The following is a 21,183-nucleotide window of genomic DNA, read 5'->3' as shown; positions in this document are numbered from 1 at the left end:
CTTTCCTTCTGACTATGGCTTCAACTCATGCTTTGGCTTTTACTTAATTCTCAAAAAAGGCTTTAACTTGGGAATCGTTAGAGATGATCTCGTGAAATCTTTCTTATGAAATTCTTCCTTTGCTCTCTTTGTTTTACAATCCTTAAAGATCGTATGGTCACTTGGTTGTGACCACTTGGTCTCTTCTCACCTTTATTGAGATCCAAAGACATGAATACACAATGCTGACCTAGTTTCTTGTAAGGCAATGATGCCAAACATTTATTGCTATGCGTGGTAAATGAAATAATAATACATATGGCAGTGTGTACCAGATACAGGATTAAAATATATCTTTATTCGATCATGAATTCGTTATGGAGAAGAAAATTAGATATAGCCAAGGAATACATTTCATCTGACTCTACTCTACTCCGTTGGCAATAAGCAACATATTTAAAGGATCCGGTGATTGCCAAGAGAGACACAATTGTCAACGAACCAACACTTACAACTACTTGAGAGCAACAATGAACTTGATATGGACAATTAATACATCGGTGTCAATTAATACATTGGCAGATAACCAATTTTGTCAAACATAACAATAAGCATTGTCCAGTGACTCCACATATGCTGTACTCTTATATTAATTATTAGCTTTTCCTTTAGTCTAATAATAACTTCATTTTGTTCACAACCATCTTTTTCTCGCTGGCCGCTATATATAGCACATAATATTGCATATTGGGGAAATGTGGCATTCACAGAAATATGATATTGCAGATTTTACCTTGAAGATACCAATTCAACTGAACTTGGGGAAAATGTCCCCTCACAATATCACCACCATTGCCGCCTGGGGACACTGTTAGTTGCTTGCTATATAGCACAGGTAATTACATATTGATTGCAACCCTTGACTTTGTGAAAACTAGCTTGCCTCTCACATGGCACTTGTTGACATATCATGTCGCAGATGCTGTCTTGATGATTTCAGTTCACCTCAATTTGATTATGACTCCATTGCTCCCATCTTGCTGTCCCCTAATTTAGCCTCTGTTCCCTGCATCCTTGCATACCCCATAAGGAAACTACCTGGAACTTTATGTTTATTTTCTCTATTTTGAGAATTTTGCGGATTTATTTTGGAGCAGATTTATCTCTGCAAATTCAGCAGCCCCTCCGTCCTGCCCTACACAACATGCAGATATTTTGTTAAACCAATTGATTTTTTTTCCAGTATACATTTTTTTAAGTGAGCGTACAATGAAAATGGAAGGTTGAAAAACTAAATAGAAATCTGAACAGTTGTAAAAACTAAACAAATATAATGGCAGGCAAAGTGGGGTGAACCCTATTGTGATAACCTGAATTTGAGTTTCTAAGTATAAATATAAACTTCTTTAGTTTATATAGTTGCTACTTTATCCATGGTCATACTTTACAGGAAGGTGAAAACTTAAGTGTTATTTTCGTTTCATGTGGGAGAGCTTTGTTATGAGCTGATTCTTTCAACCTGACCTAGCTCTTCAAGTATTCCATCATCATTACTTAGTCTAAAAGATTTGAAAATTCTTTTTGTGCTTTACTGTGAAGTTTTAATCCTGGTCTGCTAGTTTTTGCAATATTGCTTGTTAGCTTGTTTCAACTTTTGTACTTTGGTGCTAGAAAACTATGTTTATGTGTCATAGTATTATAGTATTGACAGTACTTTGTATTAAGGATATATAATTATATGAACTTCGTTTAAAATTTGTATTTGTTGCATACTATTCTTCTAATTTCATACCTTGGTAAAGTCATGTTTGTTTTTTTTCGTCATATTTTTTATGGTGGATGGTTTGTGTTCTTTTACAGGAATCTTCAAAAGTTTCATGGGAGATGGAAAAGGAATCTTTGCAGTCTTTAAGAGCTGATGCCAAGGAAAAGTATAAGGAGAGTAACGAACAGGTAGTAATTGCTTGTGCAAAATATAAATGAAAGTAACTATATGTGATTATAACTTAAGGAATTGATCACAGCATGATAAATTTTGCTTAGTTGCATAATCAAATCTAGATCAAGTTTGTTTGGAACTGGTATTCTAGGATTTTACCAATTTATGACATGGAATTGGTCTCTGACTTGTAACAACCACACCTTGATTGCTAGTAATTTTTCTTTTGTCTTCATTCAATTCACAACTACCTACTGTATTGAACCCAACTTAGTCAATACGAAGGCAATCTAGTGTTACAATATCAACAAATGTGAAACAGATGATCCTAGATGATGTCGTATTGAGTATGATGTATTAGGTCAACACGGATAGTCCTTATTTGGAGAGATATATAGTGATGTCAACTCAATTATTTAAAAGAGGAAGACATTTATAAATTAAAATAAGCAAGATCATGAAGAACTGTCAAAACTATATAAAATTATTGAAGAGAGGTGGACGAAAATAACCATATCACCACATTATTTTTTGCCTCGGGTCCAAAATATTATAGTGCTATTTTTTTTGCATTGACATGGATTGCTCCATAAAGACAACACTTTGTAGACTCTTCGCTGATCCTAATACGTAGGGTGCAGTTATGCTCTTCACGACAAGTTTATAATTGTTGTTCAATCTGTGGCAGTTCTATGGTCAGTCATTGACACACACACAACTTCTTGTAATCAAAATTTGTCACAAGTGTTATAACAAAACTTCTTTAATCTTTCAAGTGCCTAAAAGGAAGGGGACACAAATGAGTGAGATATCGAGCGAGGGCATATTGATTTGAATGCTTCCAGTTCGTACCTAACTGCACTTAATGTTGAAGACAAGTCAACTATCAAGGACAAGATTCCCAATGGCATTGTTTGTGATGCTTCTAGTATACTTTCCCTACGTCAAACTAGTATAGATGCCGGCGTTGGTATTTTTGAAGACCTATATGATGATGCTTCATTAGTGAGGGCTGATTGTTGACACCTGACATTATTTTCATATTTTATATATATAATGTATGCATGTATATGACATTTGAGTTTGACAATGTTGTAGAGTGGTTGGAAGAACATCCTGGAGTTTGCTACAAGACAATCTACAGGCAATATTTTGTGAAAACTGAGATTCTCAACTTAAAAATATTATACAATTTTTTGTGATTTTTGAATTCATCCAGCAATATTGTCATTGGGTGGTTGGATCCTAAAACTGCTGCTCCACTTCCTAAGACTAGACCCACTAAAAAGGTCAAGGTTTTGATCATGCAAGTGAAATTGGTTAAATAAATAGACCATGGAGGTTTAAATGCCAACTCTATGATAGTGGTTTTAACTTCCCGTTGTTTGAGCTCAATGTTGACTTTTGAGGGTCTTTAGAGTGGTATAGTTTAACAAGTATTAAAATCAGATAAAGATGAGCAATTAAAGGAATTGATAGCCAGACCCAACTTTATGACTTTGCCCCAAATCTTGTCATTGAACCATGTACAGCTATTTACACCTATATAGATGATAAACTGAGTTACCAGTTTGGACACGGATACAAGAACCTGGTACATGGATGCATGCTATTTTTTGGGGGGCTTGGATGCATTTGAGTATGTGTGTGTGTATATATTGTATACAAATAATATATTAACAAAAATAAACAAATTGTAAAGCTAAATCATTTGATAGTATGGTACTTCATCATTGATCAATGCTAAATGCCAAAGATAAATATTAAATGCCAATAAGCCATATGTACAGACATATCTGGTTCCGAGGAACATTATACAACTTAGCCGATAAAGCATACAAATAGGATCCCATGAAATAAATCTGTTTGGGGCTCACATAAAAGATAGTTTTTCTGTTTTTACTGACAATCACAAACGCAGAAAACTACTCCAATATTTACTTGCATTTTCGATTTGATTTCAGATCGTTACATGATCTTGGATTAGTGCAAACCAATTGGGCAATGGAGTCACAGTTTACAGAACAGATGGCTATTAAAGATCATTAAAGGTATAATAGAGCATACTTATTAACCCAAATAGAACCACACTTATCCACATCAAATGTGAGAAATATAAATGCAGCTTGCAATATTTTGAAACTATTGCTACACTTCTTTAATTCAATGTTTTCTAGTTGTGGCAAGAGAGTCTCTAGATGTGATTTTTTTCCCTACATAAATATCTACTGCCTTGGGGACATCCTGCAGTATTTTCCATTTACAGTTTTAATCTTTGATTCCTATGGGTTTGTAATCCTTGAATGAATTGGACGTGTCTATGGCTGTGCTACAACTTTTGGCATCTGAAGAACCAATGCCGAACTAACCACTTTGAAAAGATAAAAGTCATTCTCTATAAGAGCATTAGGAAAAATCTAATTTACAACATTGCACAATCAATGGAATAGGATTGATCATGTCCAAAATGAGTGTTTTAGATTGAACAACAACATAGCTATTGACTACAAGTGGGTGGGAAGCCTTTGAAATAATGGTGGGTGCCTAGGAATAACCTCGAGTGTGTAGTATTCCCATAGTAACCACTTTGAAAAGATAAAAGTCATTCTCTATAAGAGCATTAGGAAAAATCTAATTTACAACATTGCACAATCAATGGTATAGGATTGATCATGTCCAAAATGAGTGTTTTAGATTGAACAACAACATAGCTATTGACTACAAGTGGGTGGGAAGCCTTTGAAATAATGGTGGGTGCCTGGGAGTAACCTCGAGTGTGTAGTATTCCCATACTCGAGGTTGCTCCCATGCAATTTTCAGAGTGCTAAATTCTCTAGGCACTTCTAAATTTTCAAATGCAAGTGCCTACAAGTTTTAAAGTCATTGGTACCATTTGCAAAACCATACCATATGGATAGGTAAATGCAAGTGCAAATGGAAATGGGCTCGTACCTGGAAAAGGTATATATCCAGCTGATTCAGTAACATAGCATGTGAGAAAATGCATGTTGATTGGTTTTGTGGGGAAGAGAGACTGCAAATGTCCCTTGCGTAGATTGCCAAGGAATTGGTGTATTAGCCCCAGTCATTTTGCTCCCAAGGGTTAATTGAAGACTTAATCATGGTGTTATTTGGTGATAATTGGCAACAATACCCCTATACAAAAAGTATAGAGGAAAAAGTGACTAAATTAAAATAATAAGAAATTCTATCTTATGCCCTTGGGGACCACTTTAAACATTATGCAATTCCAGTCTTTGTCTGAAGTTGAGTTCACTTGGATGACCATGTATGTGTGTCAAAACATACCGCTTGACTCTCTTCCTTGCCCACATGGATGGTGTAATGATGGAGGTCCAAGAGCCGGATGTGGTAACAGATGGAAGATGGCATGGGGTATTTGGGGAAAAGAAGGAAACTTAAAAGGGATTTTCGAAGAAGCTAAATTGAAAATGTGAACTAGGAAAGGAAGAGAATGAAGGTTGAATACATAATTCTTAGAGTGACTCTTAGAGTTTTGTGATTACAGACTAGAGGGATGTAACCCCTTCTAGTGGACTGTTCTAACATTATCTGCATATGGTCTTGGGACTATATTTGTAGTGTGTGCTTAATATAGCTGGATGAACAATCATTTCAGATTGAGCTGATAGTGGAGAGAAGGTAGTGAATGATGAACATAATAAGAAGACATGGGAGTATCATGTAAGAGTTGAGGAAAAATCGGTTCCACAGCTCCCAAGAATGACCTACATGCAAACCTGTCACAGAAAGATAGAAATAAAAAAAAGCTATGGAGGCCAAAAGATAGCGATCCAGAAAAGAGGATTTATAATGATTGTGCAAAAAAGAATGCCATACAATTACACAATTTTTATGAAATTACAAAGAGAGAATCCTTATAAAAGGATATCAGAAACCCTAAAGAATTATAAGATGTCTATGTTTAGCTTAAGTGTTGATATAATAGACTAATAATTAAATAAATTTTTATTAGCCACAACATGATAGCTCTAACACCTTGCTTAAGATGAGTTAGGGAGAAGCTAAAAACAACAAAGGACTAAAAATGCATGAATGAAACAATAGATCCTGATAACTAGGCTTGATGAGGTATGCATGTACAAAGGAGGAGACTAATGAAGGGCGGAAGAAGTCTGCAAACTAGAGAATGCCCCAAAAAAATAGGAATAAAGGAAAGATCATGAAGAACACCACCGAAGCATGAAGAAGTTGCAAGCATTGTCGAAGAGTAACCGCTGATCTGAAGAAACTCCACTGAAATAGAACATGACAAGGTAGAGAAGACTCTAATCTGCTCAAGTGCCCTCAATGACACAATCAGGAGGCATACAATTCAACTCGAAGATACATATGGCATTTGGAATATCCTAGTCAGATATTCTCTCCAATATTTTCTCAAATAAATTTCAGAATATAAACTGATAAATTATGCCATGAAGACCAACAAATAACGGTAAATAACCAACAACATTAACCAGTAAATAACTAACAAATACTCCAAAATTTGCTATTGCATTATAGACCAACAATACAATAACAATCCAATCGTATAAACATTGATAACAATTATATTGGATAATAAAAATTGAACATGAAATGCAACTGTGAACTCTGTTGCGAATCCACCACAATTGATGAATCGGGGCCACGTCTAATCCACTCAAGAAGAATATGAGGGTTTGCATCCTCAGATCTTGAATAGAAGGTGAAGCTTCCTTAATTTCTTCAAGAGAAATCTCAAACTAATTCAATATCCAAGCATGCCCAAAATGAGGCTCCCTTCCTTCTTTTTATGCATCAAGATGCAACTCTTTAGTTTCCACTTCTCTGTCTTCCATCATCTTCTTCTTTTGTCACCTTTTAAACCCCTATATAAGATTAAATTGACCTATTTTATAAATTTGCTTTAAACTCTTAAGCCAAATTTATATGAATTTAACATCAAAATTCCTGATGTCCCAAAAAGGGGACATTACAGTCCTCCCTTCTCGATATTGCTTGCCCTTAAGCAATAATGATGCAGGATAGACCCTGCTTAACACAACAAAGGAACAACACAATGAGAGCAGAGAACACATATGTAGACCTGATTCATATATTCATTGAAAGTCTTGATGCATGCTGGGCTGTAAGGCCTTTTGGTTACGACCACTACAAAAATGAAGTATTATAGAACTGTCCTCATACATGTGAGATCCACGATTTGCAGATTCTAAGCTCTGACTCCCCTATCTTCTCCCTAATTCTCTAAACCTATAGCATGAATCCATATTTATACTAGATGAAATGACTCAAAGAGCCTTCTAGATCCAACATAAGAGAAATCACGACCCCAAAATAGGTCCACACCCTTCCCAATGATAGATCCCTTTATTTTATGATGACCTAAATTACATGCATAGTTGACACAAGAAGAAAAACCAACAAATAAGCATTCAGCAAAACAAGGAACCAAACAACCGCCACCACCAAAGATGACGCTGAGCCAAATCAGTGAAAATAACCGAGCAACTCGATGACTAAATAATCCATTGAGCACGCCAATCAACTACCGAGCAGACCAAACCAAAAGCTAACTGAGCACAACTGCCAAGCTACCAAGATCCAGGATTGCAAAGACACCCAAGATGCTTCTGCTTCAAACACTTGGGGTTGAAAAGAAATGATTCTCCAAATCATGTGGGAGGTTCAACCTCAGCTAAATCCAACTCAAGCTGAGAAATCGATGTAGCATCTTCAACTGGCCTATTCTTTCATTTTACCAGGTATTCCATGTAGCTCTTTCCACTTGTGGTTCTACCAGCTCATTATTCCAGAATATGTTCAACTTCCTCCATATGCTTCGTAGGATAATCACTCAATATTGTTACTTTTTCATTAGGCTCATGCTACTCATACAAATCTGCAATGTTGAATATAAGTGATATGTTCATGTCATCAGGTAACTCCACTTCATAAGCATTTCCACTGTCGAATATTTTAATATTTTGCAAGGGCCAAATTTTTTCATCTTCAGCTTGCTGTATATTCCAACAGGAAATCTGCCTTTCTTCAAATGAACCATTAGTACTTCACCAACTTCAAAAATCTTATGTCTCCTTGATTTATCTGTATTATCCTTGTATTTTATATTATTCTATTGTAACTTCTGTTTCACATCCTCAATTAATGTCTTCATAAATTCAACAAAACTTTCCCCTTCAGCACTTCTCTTCTCTTCTCCAACAACATTCCTTAAATATGATATACCTCTAGACTGCATGCCAGTAAGAATCTGAAAAGGTGTCTTGGCTATATTTCGATTCACTGAATTATTGCATGTAAACTTTGCTTGTGCCAATACATAATCCTAATTACTCGTTATGTCTCCAACTAAGCATCTCAACAGATTGCCCAATACTTCTGTTTACAACCTTCATTTGTCCATCAGTTTGTGGATGAAATGTTGAACTATACTTCAAATTGGTTTCTAGCTTCTTCCACAAAATCTTCCAAAAATATCCAGCACACTTATTGTCTTGGTCAGAGATGATGCTCCTTGATAATCCATGCAATCTGACAATCTCCTTAAAGAAAAGATCTACTACATGCACTTCATTTGATGTTTTTCCAATACGGTATTAAATGTCTCATCTTTGAAAATCTGTCCAGAGCAACAAATATGGAATCATTACTTCTTGCAGTCCTGGATAAGTCAAGAACAAAACTCATGCTAATATCACTCCAAGGTTTCTTAGGAATAGAAATCGGTATATACAATCCAATATTCTGACTCACTCCCTTTGCAACTTGAGTAACTCCACAATTCTTCACAAATTTCTGAACATCTAATACAACTGAGGCCAAAAGTACCTTTCCTTAGCAAATTCAATGTCTTATCAATGTCAAAATGTCCAGCCAAACGACTGTTATGCTTCTTTTTTATCAGATTAGTTCTCATTGATCCTCTTGGTACATAACTGAATTCCTTTGAACAACATACCTTTTTGGATGAAATAGTCTTGCCACTTACTCGGTTGATCTGAAATAGGTGAAATAGGTGCTTTGCACATTTTTGATGGCTCAGAAAAGTCAGGGTCAGTTTCATACAAATTCTTCATATCATCAAAGCCAAGAACTTCCACTCTCGTTTCAGTCATCAAAATCTACGGCTTAATGAATTAGCAACTCAGTTAGACACTCCAATCTTATGCTTTATCACATATGTGAAATTCTGTAGATACTCAACCCATTTCTTATGTCTTTCATTCAACATATGCTAACCACCCAAATATTGTAAAGCCTTATGATCAGTATAGAACACAAACTTCTTAGGCATCAAATAATGTCTCCATTTTTTCAAGGCTTGTACAGTAGCATAAAACTCTTGATCATACACATAATAATTCCTTTTTGCATTATTCAACTTTTCACTAAAGAAAGTAAAAGGTTTATCTTCCCGACTCAACGCAACTCCTATTACACTACCACTTGCATCACATTCAACTTGAAATACCTTATTGAAATTAGGCAAAGTCAATACAAGCATTTCAACAACCTTCTGTTTCAAAGTCTCTAAACTCTTATCAGCTCCATGTATCCAGTTAACTTCTGTTTTGTCTCCTCTAATTGTTTTAGTCATAGCATTGCAAATTGAAGTGAAATTTGTGATATACTTTCTGTTAAAACTTGCCAAACCATGAAATGATCTTATGCCACCAAAATTCTCTGGTGTAGGCCATATCATAATTGCTTTAACCTTCCCAAGATCCATCTTCAAACCATCGGGTGAAATCAGAAATCCTAGATACACAAGCTCCTCTTTTATGAAATTACTCTTTTTCAAATTATTCAACAACTTTTCCTCTTTCAATATTTGCAATAGTTGTCTGAATTGCAACAACTTTTCTCTGGTTTTACTAAATACCAAAATATCATCCAAGTACACAAGAATTTCTTTAGAATTTCATTCATTATCCTCATTGAAGTACTCGGTGCATTAGTTAAAGAAAAAGACAAAACCAAGCACCCATAGAAACCTTCTCTTGTCTTAAAAGCAATCTTCCATTCATCACCTTCTTTGATTCTGATCTGATGATACCCACTCTTCAAGTCAATCTTTGTAAAATATCTTGCTCCACTCAAACAATCCATTATGTCATCCATTCTCAGCATAGGAAACGTATACTTTAATGTTATCTTGTTTATAGTTCTAGAATTAGTAGATATTCTCCATTCTTCTTAGGTGCCAACACAGTTGGTACTACACACGGACTCAAACTTTTCTGATCAATCATTTCTCGACAATTCCTACACTTGTCGGTTTAGCTCTTCATTCTCGGTTGGTGTCAATCGGTGTGGTGCTTTATTCGATAAACTAGTTTTAGGAATCAAATTCATACAATGACTGATGCTTTCATTGGTGGCAAACCATCAGGTACATTATCTAAAATGATCTCCTTGAACTCGGTGATCAATTCTTTGAATCCTGCTAGAACTCGGGCTTCTATTTTCTCACTCGGTTTATTAGGAATCATAGAATAACATACATCATTTTTCTTAAGATCCTTAACAAACTGCCTACCTTCCATCAAATAAACTTTCACATATGTACATATCTCACCAACATATTCTTCAATTGAATGTAATAATATTTGTCTCTTTCCATCAACCCAAATAGTATAGTTATTCAATCTTCCATCATGTACATTATGTCTATCACACCCAACATAATATGACAACAATCCATAGGCATAATATCGCACATCACTTTATCATGGTACTTTCGAAATTTTAAATTCACAAAACACTGTTCACTTACCATCAATGTATGCTTCTCCTTGTCCATGAAACTTGATAGGGCTTAGGGTGCTTTAATCTTTCCAACTGCAACTTTGAAACAATCTCCTCTAGGACCAAATTTTCTGCACTCCCATTGTGAATGATCACTTTTCAAGCCGTTTGCAACTTTACAACTGGTCTTGAACAAACTCTTCTTCACAGTATCATTTTTTGTCTTCTCACTCCACAATGCTCTTCTAACTATTAGGTTACTTTCCTTCTCAGGTTTATTCAGTGAACCTTCATAGGTTCATGCACTAAAACATGCACTAAAACATTTTTGCTATTACCGACCTTCTTACTCGGGTTCTTACATTCAAATGATCGATGTCCTTCTCCACAATTGTAACAAGTTTCTCAGAATCCTCCTCTATAATAGTCACCTTGGTAATAACTACCTTTGCCTTGGAATGAACTTTTGCCTTTCCACTTGGTCTTTCTTTTATCTTCACTTTTCCACTTGGTCTTGCTTTTATCATGATTTGTCCTTTCCTGATCTGATCTACTATTTTCACCATAACATCTGCCTCTTCCTTTGGGGAATCTACTACCTCTTCATCTTTGTCTTTGCTCATGCCTTTTATTTAGTTTCTACTCATCTTTTGGGGCAAATTGATAAGCGTCTTCAATGCTTTCCATTTTCACAAAACTAAATTCCTCTTGTATAGAAGTCCTCAATCCATTTAGGTTTCTTGCAGTTCTTTCCACTCCATCTTCAATATGTTCGGATCTGACATCGAATTTGTAGAATTCCTCAGTGTATTCCTTCACCGAACTATCTTTCTACTTCAAACTTTGCGTTCTCCTAAATATGTTAATCTGATAATCACACAGAAGAAACTTTCCTTTCAACTTGTTCACCATCTTATCCCATACCTTGATTTTAGTTTTACCTCTTTTCTCTCTATCTTGCTGTAAATACTCCCTCCACAAGAATGCATGACCGTTCAGCTTTGTGCTTGCAATCTTCACCTTCTTCTGATCTGCTATGCTTTCATACTCAAAGTAATTCTCCATCTCGATGATCCAATCTATCAACTCATCTGAATACAATTTCCAGTATGCTTGGGAGGGTTAGGCTGCGATGTAGATTTCAAACTTGTCAATGCCTTCAACAACCTTTCATCCCCCTAATCCATCAAGGGTTGCAGGTGTAACCTCCTTCATATCACTAACATCATTCAAACGTCTTCCTCGACACTGGGCTGTCTCAACAACATCTGACCTCTTAGCAATCTACCTTAGCATATCTGCCAATCCTAGATCTGCGTTCCTCCAACCACAAACCATCTTGAAACCCTTTGCAATTCTAGGTTAGATTGCAATTCTGCCACCCCACAACAAATCAACCAACTAGGGTTTACAAGGAGAAACCTGCAAGACCTAGACTCGCACCCTAGATCCAAAACTTGCTCTGATACCACCTAATGCAGACAATACCTTGCTTAACACAACAAAGGAACAACACAGTAGGAGGACAGAACACAAATGCAGATCCGATTCATATATTCATTGAAAACTTTGATACGTGCCGTATTTCGAAAGTAATTGGTAAAACACTTGCTTGTTATTAACAGACACTGAGAGGTCTATGTATACAAAGCATAAAGCGATGTTTCCTTAGGAAACGATCGTAAAGAATACAAATATTCTATTCTAGCTAAAAGAAAGCTAAAGAAAACTAGCAAATAACTACAACTAACTAAATATTAGAAACATCTTAAAATTTACAATAGGTTACAAACAAATACCATTAACTAATAATAGAAGCTTATCTATCATCGTAATGCCCTCCCTTAATGGTTAATCTATCCACAACACCAAGCTGTCCTCTGAATTTGACAAACTTATCAGGACCAAGGGGCTTGGTGAGAATGTTTGTTGTTTGATCTATGGTAGGAACATATTGCAAGTCTATTGTCCTGTCTTCAACGAATCGTCGTATGTAGTGACAGTGAACATCCACATGCTTGGTTCATTCATAAAAGACATGATTTCGCACTAACTTGATAATGACTTCGCTATCAACAAAAAAAGTGGTTGGTCCTGTTGGTGACATTTGCATATCCCCAAGCATCCAATGAAGCCAAATAGCTTCCTTGACTGCCCCTCTGTATTCAGTCTCTATAGAGGAGAGAGAAAGTACTCGCTGCTTCTTACTAGTACATGTGACAACACTTGATCCCAAACTGAACACATATTTGGAAGGTGACTTTTTATTGTCAACAGAGCCTGCCCAATCTGAATCTATGAACTCATTGAGTCTAGGATTAGAACTTAGAGAGTAAAGAAGTCCATAATCTAAAGTGCCCTTCCCATAACGAAGCACACGTTTTGTTGCCATCCAATTGTCAGCCTTGGGAGCTGTCATAAAGCGTGAGATGTAGTTGACTGTGAAGCTGATATCAGGTCTAGTGGCAGAGTGGTAGATAAGGCTGCCTACTAGTTGCTAGTATGTAGTATCATCAATGGGAGGATAATCAGACTTGGCTAATAACTTGAGACCTTCCTCCATGGGTGTAGATGTAGGCTTGCAATCTAGCATACGAAATTTGTCTAACAGAGCCCTAGCATATTTGGACTGAGAGATGAATGAACCAAAAGACTGTTGCCAAACCTCAACACCTAGGCAATAATGCATGAGCTCAAGGTCAGCAATATCAAAAGACTGGCATAAATTCTATTTGATATATTTGGACTCAGAGATGAATATACCAAAAGATTGTTGCCAAACCTTAACACATAGGCAATAATGCATGAGTCCAAGATCCATCATATGAAATCACTGGCATAAATTCTGTTTGATTCCTTGAATAAAAAATGAGGAACTGCCAGTGATGATCAAATCATCTACATAAATAACCAAAAGGATGATGTCACTGTTAGCAGTCTTGATGTACAAATTTGAGTTTGAAGAACTCCTTTGGAAGCCTTGATCACTAAGGTACTTATCAATTTTTTTGTACCATGACCTAGGGGCCTGCTTCAAGCCTTAGAGAGCTTTTACCAATTTGAGAACCTAATGGTCTTTACCAGCAACCTTGAAACCAGGAGGTTGTGCCTTATAGACCTCTTCGTGGAGATCACCATTCAGGAAAGCACTCTTGACGTCCATCTAATGGACTTTCGAGCCAAACTGTGCTGCCATGGTTAGGACTAATCTGAGTGCACATCTTTGCAGTACTGCACATAGAACAATCTGATCAGTATTCCGATATTCAAAAATTGCCATTAGCCGTTGCTTCCAAGTGTCATAATTCTGATTATTGAATTTTGAATTGCTCTTGAGCAGAATATTAGTCAATGATGCCATAACATGTTTTTCAATGAAAAAGTGTGAAAATCTGTGAAGGCATGATCTTCGAGGCAAATAAATAGAAGACCCAAAAAATTTGAAGGATAACCTAGAAGAGAGCTCGAAAAATCAAGAAAGAATATGTTGTTGGTTTTTGGATCCGCTGGCTCGAAAATCAAGGCACGAAATTTGAGGCAACCAAAAAAATTGGACAACCTAGTTGAGCTCTCAAAAAAAGTACCAAGAATTTGAGATAAATTTTTTTTAAGCTCAAAATTTAGGGTTTCAAAGAAAAACCTAGTCAGTAGCCATTGAAGGAATAAGTCATAGAGAAAATGGAGTTTGTAGACAAAAAACAACTTATTTTTTTTTCCGAATAGATGCGTTCTTGCTGAGACAACATAGACGATGAAGGATTGACACAATAAAAACAGATTCTTCACCCTAAAAATGCAAATTTAGTAGATGCACAACCTTAGGAGAAACACGTCAATGGATACCGTGATTTGTCAGAAGAACAAGCCTTAGCAACAACATACACGAATTTGCAAAAAGAGCTTTGGAAACCCGCGATGTTTAAGGACGATTTTGAAGTTTGGGATCTTCAAAACAAAAAACGTGATTTTCCAGTGAAAAAAAATCGCAAGTTGCAGAAGAAATTTTCTAGTTCCGAGCTAAAAAACAAACGTGATTTTTAAGACACTTGTTTTTGAAAACCCTAGCCAAAAACTAGGTGTTCTTGGAGCAAGTATGTGAGGAATAATTTCAAAAATAATGATCCAAAAATTTCAATCGAAAAAAATGCAACCATGCTCTTATACCATATTACAGAAGTAATTGGTAGAATACTTGCTTGTCATTAATAGAGACCGAGAGGGCTATAAATACAAAGAATAAAGCGACGTTTCCTTAGGAAACGATTGTAAAGAATAGAAATATTCTATTCTAGCTAAAAGAAAGCTAAAGAAAGCTAATAGATAACTACAACTAGCTAAATATTAGAAATATTCTAATATTTACAATAGATTACAAAAAGATAACCATTAACTAAGAATAGAAGCTTACTTGTTATCGTAATATGCTGGGCTGTAAAGCCTTCCTGGTTACAACCACTACAAAAACGAAATCTTTACAGAATTGTCCTCATACATGCGAGATCCATGATCTCCAGATTCTCAGCTCTGACTCTCCTATCTTCTTCCAAACTCTCTGAACCTACAACATGACTCCTTATTTATACTAGATGAAATAACCCAAAGAACCTTTTAGATCTGACATAGGAAAAATCATAACCTCAAAATAGGTCCACACGCTTCCCAATGATGGATTCCTTTATTTAATGATGACCTAAATTACATGCATAGTCGGCCCAAGAAGAAAAAGGCAACACAAAAGTACTCGGGGAAATAAGGAACTGAGCATTAACAACCATGAAAGAAGACGTTTAGGCAACTTGGTGAGAAAGGCAACATACTACCTCGATGAGAACAACAACCGAACAACTCGACGAACAAGGCCCCAGGGCATGGTAGGAAAGGATAGACGGTTGTCTCACCAAACTGGTATACTCCAAAAAAGAAGTTGATCCTAATATTTGTTTCAAAATATCAGATGGTGATATGCTAATTCTTGTTCTATATGTTGATGACTTACTAATAACAGGGTAAAGATCATTTTATTGTAAACTGCAAAGAGGATTTTGCATTTGAGTTTAATGTGAAAGATCTTTGTCTTTTGCATTATTTTTTGGTCTACAAGTATGGCAAAAGGAGAATTACATTTTCCTAAATCAAGGAAAATTCACTATTAACATCTTGACCAAATTTGAAATGATGGGCTGTAAGCCATTATCTACACTGATGGAAACAAATCTTTATAAGCTTAAAAGTGATGCATTTGAATCTAAACTTATAGATCCAACATACTAGAGACAGATAATCAGATCTATAATGAACTTGGTGAATACTTGCCTTGATATTTGTTAAGGAACGAATGCATTAAGTCAATTCATGTGTGAACCTAAGAAGATTCATCTCATGGCAGCCAAGCACATCTTGAGATACTTGCGTGGTACCATTGGGCTTGGTCTAAAATATGACCATGTTGAGATTTTTTAACTACAAGGGTATTCAGATTCAGACTAGGCCGACAGTTCCATCAACCGTAAAAGTAGCACAAGATGTTGTTTTGGCCTTGGATCTACTATGATATCTTGGTTTAGCATGATGTAGTCAATAATTGCTCAGAGTTCCGTTGAAGCTGAATATATGGCCACCTCTATGGGAGCTCAAGAAGCAGAATGGTTAAGGAAGTTATTGGTTGGACTATTTGGAGAGTTCTTAATCCCACAATAATACATTGTGATAATCAAAGCTTGCATTAAACTGATTGTAAATCCAGTCTTCCTTAACAAATCCAAGCATATAGAGATTCCATATCACTACATCAGAGATATGGTGGACAAAAATGTCATCAAGTTGGTATACATCAACATTGATGAGCAAACTGCTGATATATTCACTAAACCTCTCTCCAAAACAAGAGTGGAGCTTTTTAGAGTTAAACTTGGTATGACTAAAAGAGTGGCTATCTTTCATATGTGGATTATGTCATGAAAGGTGACGATTTTTCATTGATATATATTTGTAAGGTGATGATCTTAATAATAGCTTGACTTGTTATCATGACAAACTCATTAAGTTGCTGTCCTGGAGTGGCATAAGTCATGATAACAAGTGTATCATAATAGACTGCATAAAATGTTATCCCAGAGTGTCGGAGATGATGATGCTTGTCATGATAGAGATCATGACATTCTGATTACTTGTTATTTGATGGACTACATTAAATTGCTTTCCTGTAGTGCCAAAAATCAGATAATCTGTTCTCTTGATAGGAATCAACGAATTTTGATGCCAATGCACATATTAAGAGAATGTTATTACTGAGAGAATTTTGATGATTAAATTTTCCCTCGCTAAGATGGAGTGTTAAAATTGTAGCTTCAGTCGATTTGAAGCATATAGTAAATCAGAAAAATATATATATATATATATATATATATATATATATATATATATATAAAACTGATGAACAACTTAATATGATTTACTAATACATTCCTGATCTAGAATTCACGTAATATCATAACTGCACTGATTGGGTATCCTCAAAGTTATTGAGAAACTTGCATATGTTTGTATCGGCGCCTTTTGTATATTATCGGGCCCTTAACTAATAGTTATTATGCTGTGTTGGCTAGGCAGTTATTTCCACGTAGGAACATGATCCTATGTAGCAATAGCCACATAGAGTGATGTCTCTACATGAACATGACTCTTGCCTTCTTAATTAACAATGATTGCTGCTGTAGAAGAAATCATCTATTCAACGCCATCATAAGTATTCTCAGCAGTGGTTACTATAATATTGATATCTGCATTCTATCTGATGTTTATATATTGCATTAAGTTACAGTTCCATCTGAAGGTCATTATATCAATCTTGATAATTGTTCTGAATATTTGAAATGGTTCTAATCAGTCACAGTCAGTATCAGATCTGAATATACAGTTATACATATCAGACTTTCAGTTGAGCATCATTAGAATTATTCATTCTGTTATTCTATCAGAGATCCTATATTCATTTACAAACATTTCCTATAAAAAATTAAACAAACAAATCACTGCACTTTGGCAAACAAAAAAATCTCATGTGGACCCTTGCAAGCAAACTGCTGATTAGAATTCTGGGTTTAAAGACGACAGGCAAAAAACAGTGAGAATTGGGCGAGCCATAATAAAGACAAACATAACTAAATGAAAATGTGAGGTTTCAATGGTTCAGTTTGTTGGTTACATAATCCTCGCTAAAGGGATGATGTAATGGTGATGGAATGAGATGGCGTTACAGAGGTATGGGATGTTGAACATTCAAATGGAGTTTGACTTATATTTAGTTGGTAATGATGGGCTCAGATGGACGTTGAAGTTCCTATTGACATCGATATCTGGGATTTAAGTTCCGAGTATGTCAAGCAAACATTTACTTTTATCTAAGGAGATTCAGATGGGCATCAGTACTCAGCAACAACCCAACTTGGTCATTTTTTCATTGTTACCTCCTTTGTGGGGGATTCTGACTGGTCAGGGCATTGTGAAAGGAACTAGGCATGGTCTGAATGGGTGAGAGAAACCTGCAAGCAAATATCTGACGGGTTCTAACTGATGAGAAACCTTTTGAACAATAATTCAATATTTGGGTCCAACATAGAAGATATTATAGCGTGGTTACCAAGAAATGAGTCACAAATGGCCATGACAATAGTTGAAAAATGGAGGAACTCACCAAAAAGGGGCACAACAGTTTTGAGTCCCAACAGATTGGAAAAATCTATTAATAGCCATATAATGCAAGCTTCAAAGCATATGTACTAGTTGCAGAATTTTGTGAATTACAGTTTGCTTTGGGTTTGTTCATGGTAGATAGAAATAAGCAAAAGGCAAGGCTGCCCACTTACATAGTTCTCTCTTCCTGAGTTTATAAATGACAGTCTCAAGGGAAATTGCCACTGCAACATTGGTTTTTCCTGCATATCAGGAGGATTCCGTAATAAACATTTATGTGCTTGCTTTTGTTAATTTCTGTTTTGAGCACATTAATTCCTTTTGTACTGTTAGATTAATTAGGAAGGCATGTAAGATTTAATACCTCAAACATAATGTAGGAAAGGATATCAGACGAAAGTTTTAGATGCAATGAGTTTTGATATGACCACTTTTTTTTTTTTTTTTTGAATGGTAATGGGCCAAAGCTGATATTAATTATTATTATTTGTTTTTTGAGATTAGCAATTATTATGTGTTAAAAATAATAATAATTATATATGAAGCTTGAGTAGGCTATAAGCAATTTTTTATTATTTACAGACCTCCCAAATGAGAGGCTCACAACTTATCATTGTGCTATAAGCTTTTGCCTATCTTCTGACTGCTATTGGATGCACCAGATTGTGTGTATTAAAGTTAGATTCCTTTTAACCAAGTCATTTTTTTGACCACTATTGGATGCATTAGAGAGGGCATCTTGTTTTATCCTCCTTTAGAACCCTTCGCCACCCCTTTGGTATACCTTCTCCCATTCTTCCCCTTTTCTATTGAGGCTCTCTCTCTCTCTCTCTCTCTCTCTCTCTCTTTCCCCCCCCCTTTTGTTACTCATTTTTTTCTCTCTTATTCTATTTTCTTCTTTAATTATTTAAACTTTTTAAAATTTTGTTTTATTCGATCTTCATTTTTCCTTTTATCCATCCCCTCTTTCTTGTATTCTTTCTTTACATTTTGTTTTTTCGATTTTTCCTTTTTCTTCCATTTATAGATCTTTATCATTTATTTACATTCTTATCTTTTCTTCAAATTTCTGTTATATTCATTTATTTTCATTTTTTATTTCTAATATCTCTTTTTTGGTCCCTTTTAACTTGTTCTATTTTTTTTATTTCTCCGATTTTATTCTTTTTTGTTTTTAGATATTTATCCTTTCATTCCTTTTTAAGTGTTCATGGTTTGATTTATTTATTTATTTTTATTCTCTTTGGTTTTCATTTTGTTATTTTCCCATATACATATACATATGTATGTGAAAACCAAATCTTGACTTTGAATCAGAAATCCAAATTGTGTCTGACAACTTACAGGATAAAGAGAGACATGTTTCCTAGTATCAGGGATACATGGACATCGATGCAGGAATATGGAGCTAGATGAGAAAACATGAAAAAGATAGTTTAGTCATATAGAGTTTACAACGAACTTAATTCAAACAATCACTACATTGATAAATAACCAATATTATCAAACATAACAATATGCATTGTATGCTGACGACTTCATTTCCCCAAAGAAATTGCTTTCTTCTAGATGACGAATATACATTAAGTAATATTCAAGAAAACAGATGGCATGATTGTAGACAATGACTTGTATTGCATAATTTGAATTTCAACATTGTAATGTAGTTCAAAAATCAAATGGAGACATGGGGTAAAAACCCTCAGTGGGTCAAGAGGAATGCCCCTTGCCGGGTCCCAATGCCACATAAATCTCCATGGTGCACATAGTTTTTGTGACTGTTGAAGATGCCAAAAATAATGTTGAAGAAGCCCAAAAATAGAGATTGGATGCTATGATATAGAAGTCATTGAAGTTGAATGAACTTATGATTTGTGTCCTTCACACCCAATGACTCCTTTACAAGGGTATTGCCCTACTGCCAAGTTGCTTTCACAATTTGCCACATCAGTTCAGCAATACAAACTTCTTGATGCAAAGTTTCTAGCTGTAGATTAAACTTAGAATCATGATACATACCTCATATGGAAAAACAAAGGGGCAATGCGCCAATTACTTAGTTACATTGTACGACGGGCTTGAACAGTGGTGTGCAGGTGGTGTTAGCTGTGCACCATATGCTGGGATAGACTTTGTTACAGCATACGACAAACTTGAAGAGTCATGTGTGATTAGCTAAGTCACAAGGTTCGAGTTCGAGTTCGAGTTCGACGACTATGAAATTCGGATGAAGTTCGACAAGTCAAAAAAATCTTTAAAAATTCGACATTAAATTCATCCAATGTAATTTAAAAAATATATAAATATATACTTATTTTTATTATATTATATTTTAATAATTGATAAATAATATAAGTATTGTGATGTTTAATTATAATTTATAAGTACAGACTATTTATTATTATATAATACAAAATAATATTGAAATATTTTAATATTTGATAAATAATATAAAATTCATAACAATAATAAATTAAATATTAATAATAATAACAATTCTTTTGGTATAAATATCAAGTAAACCTAAAATTAAATACTCTTAAAACATTAAACATACTATAATAAAAATTCAAAACTATTAAATAAAACCAAACCTAAATAATATCGAAACATTACAAAATAATTATACCCCAAACTGCCGACGGGAGGAATGGAAGCGGAGTCGGAGTTTTCTCAGGCGCCGTTCGCAGGGTATTAAGTTCATACATGGAAAGCAGACATCGTTCGTTCAAGAGAAAGCAGGCGGGAAAGAAGACGACTCATTACACAGACTCCCT

At 35.2% G+C, this 21,183-nt stretch overlaps 1 protein-coding gene across 1 annotated transcript in view; it reads left to right on the top strand.

Annotated features, from left to right (window-relative positions):
• NUA (nuclear pore anchor) overlaps positions 1-21,183 on the top strand; it is a 158,605-nt gene that overhangs the window by 95,236 nt on the left and 42,186 nt on the right. The window contains exon 34 of the mRNA XM_089796895.1: positions 1,840-1,932. Coding sequence (XP_089653021.1) covers positions 1,840-1,932 — 93 coding nt within the window. The remainder of the gene's footprint in view (positions 1-1,839; positions 1,933-21,183) is intronic.

Source organism: Cupressus sempervirens, chromosome 8, assembly GCF_028749045.1.
Source record: "Cupressus sempervirens isolate cs-2001-9-10 chromosome 8, ASM2874904v1, whole genome shotgun sequence".
NCBI classification, from domain to species: Eukaryota; Viridiplantae; Streptophyta; class Pinopsida; order Cupressales; family Cupressaceae; genus Cupressus; species Cupressus sempervirens.
The sequence above is the reverse complement of the archived record's forward strand: the minus strand, read 5'-3'. Positions and strand labels throughout refer to the sequence as shown.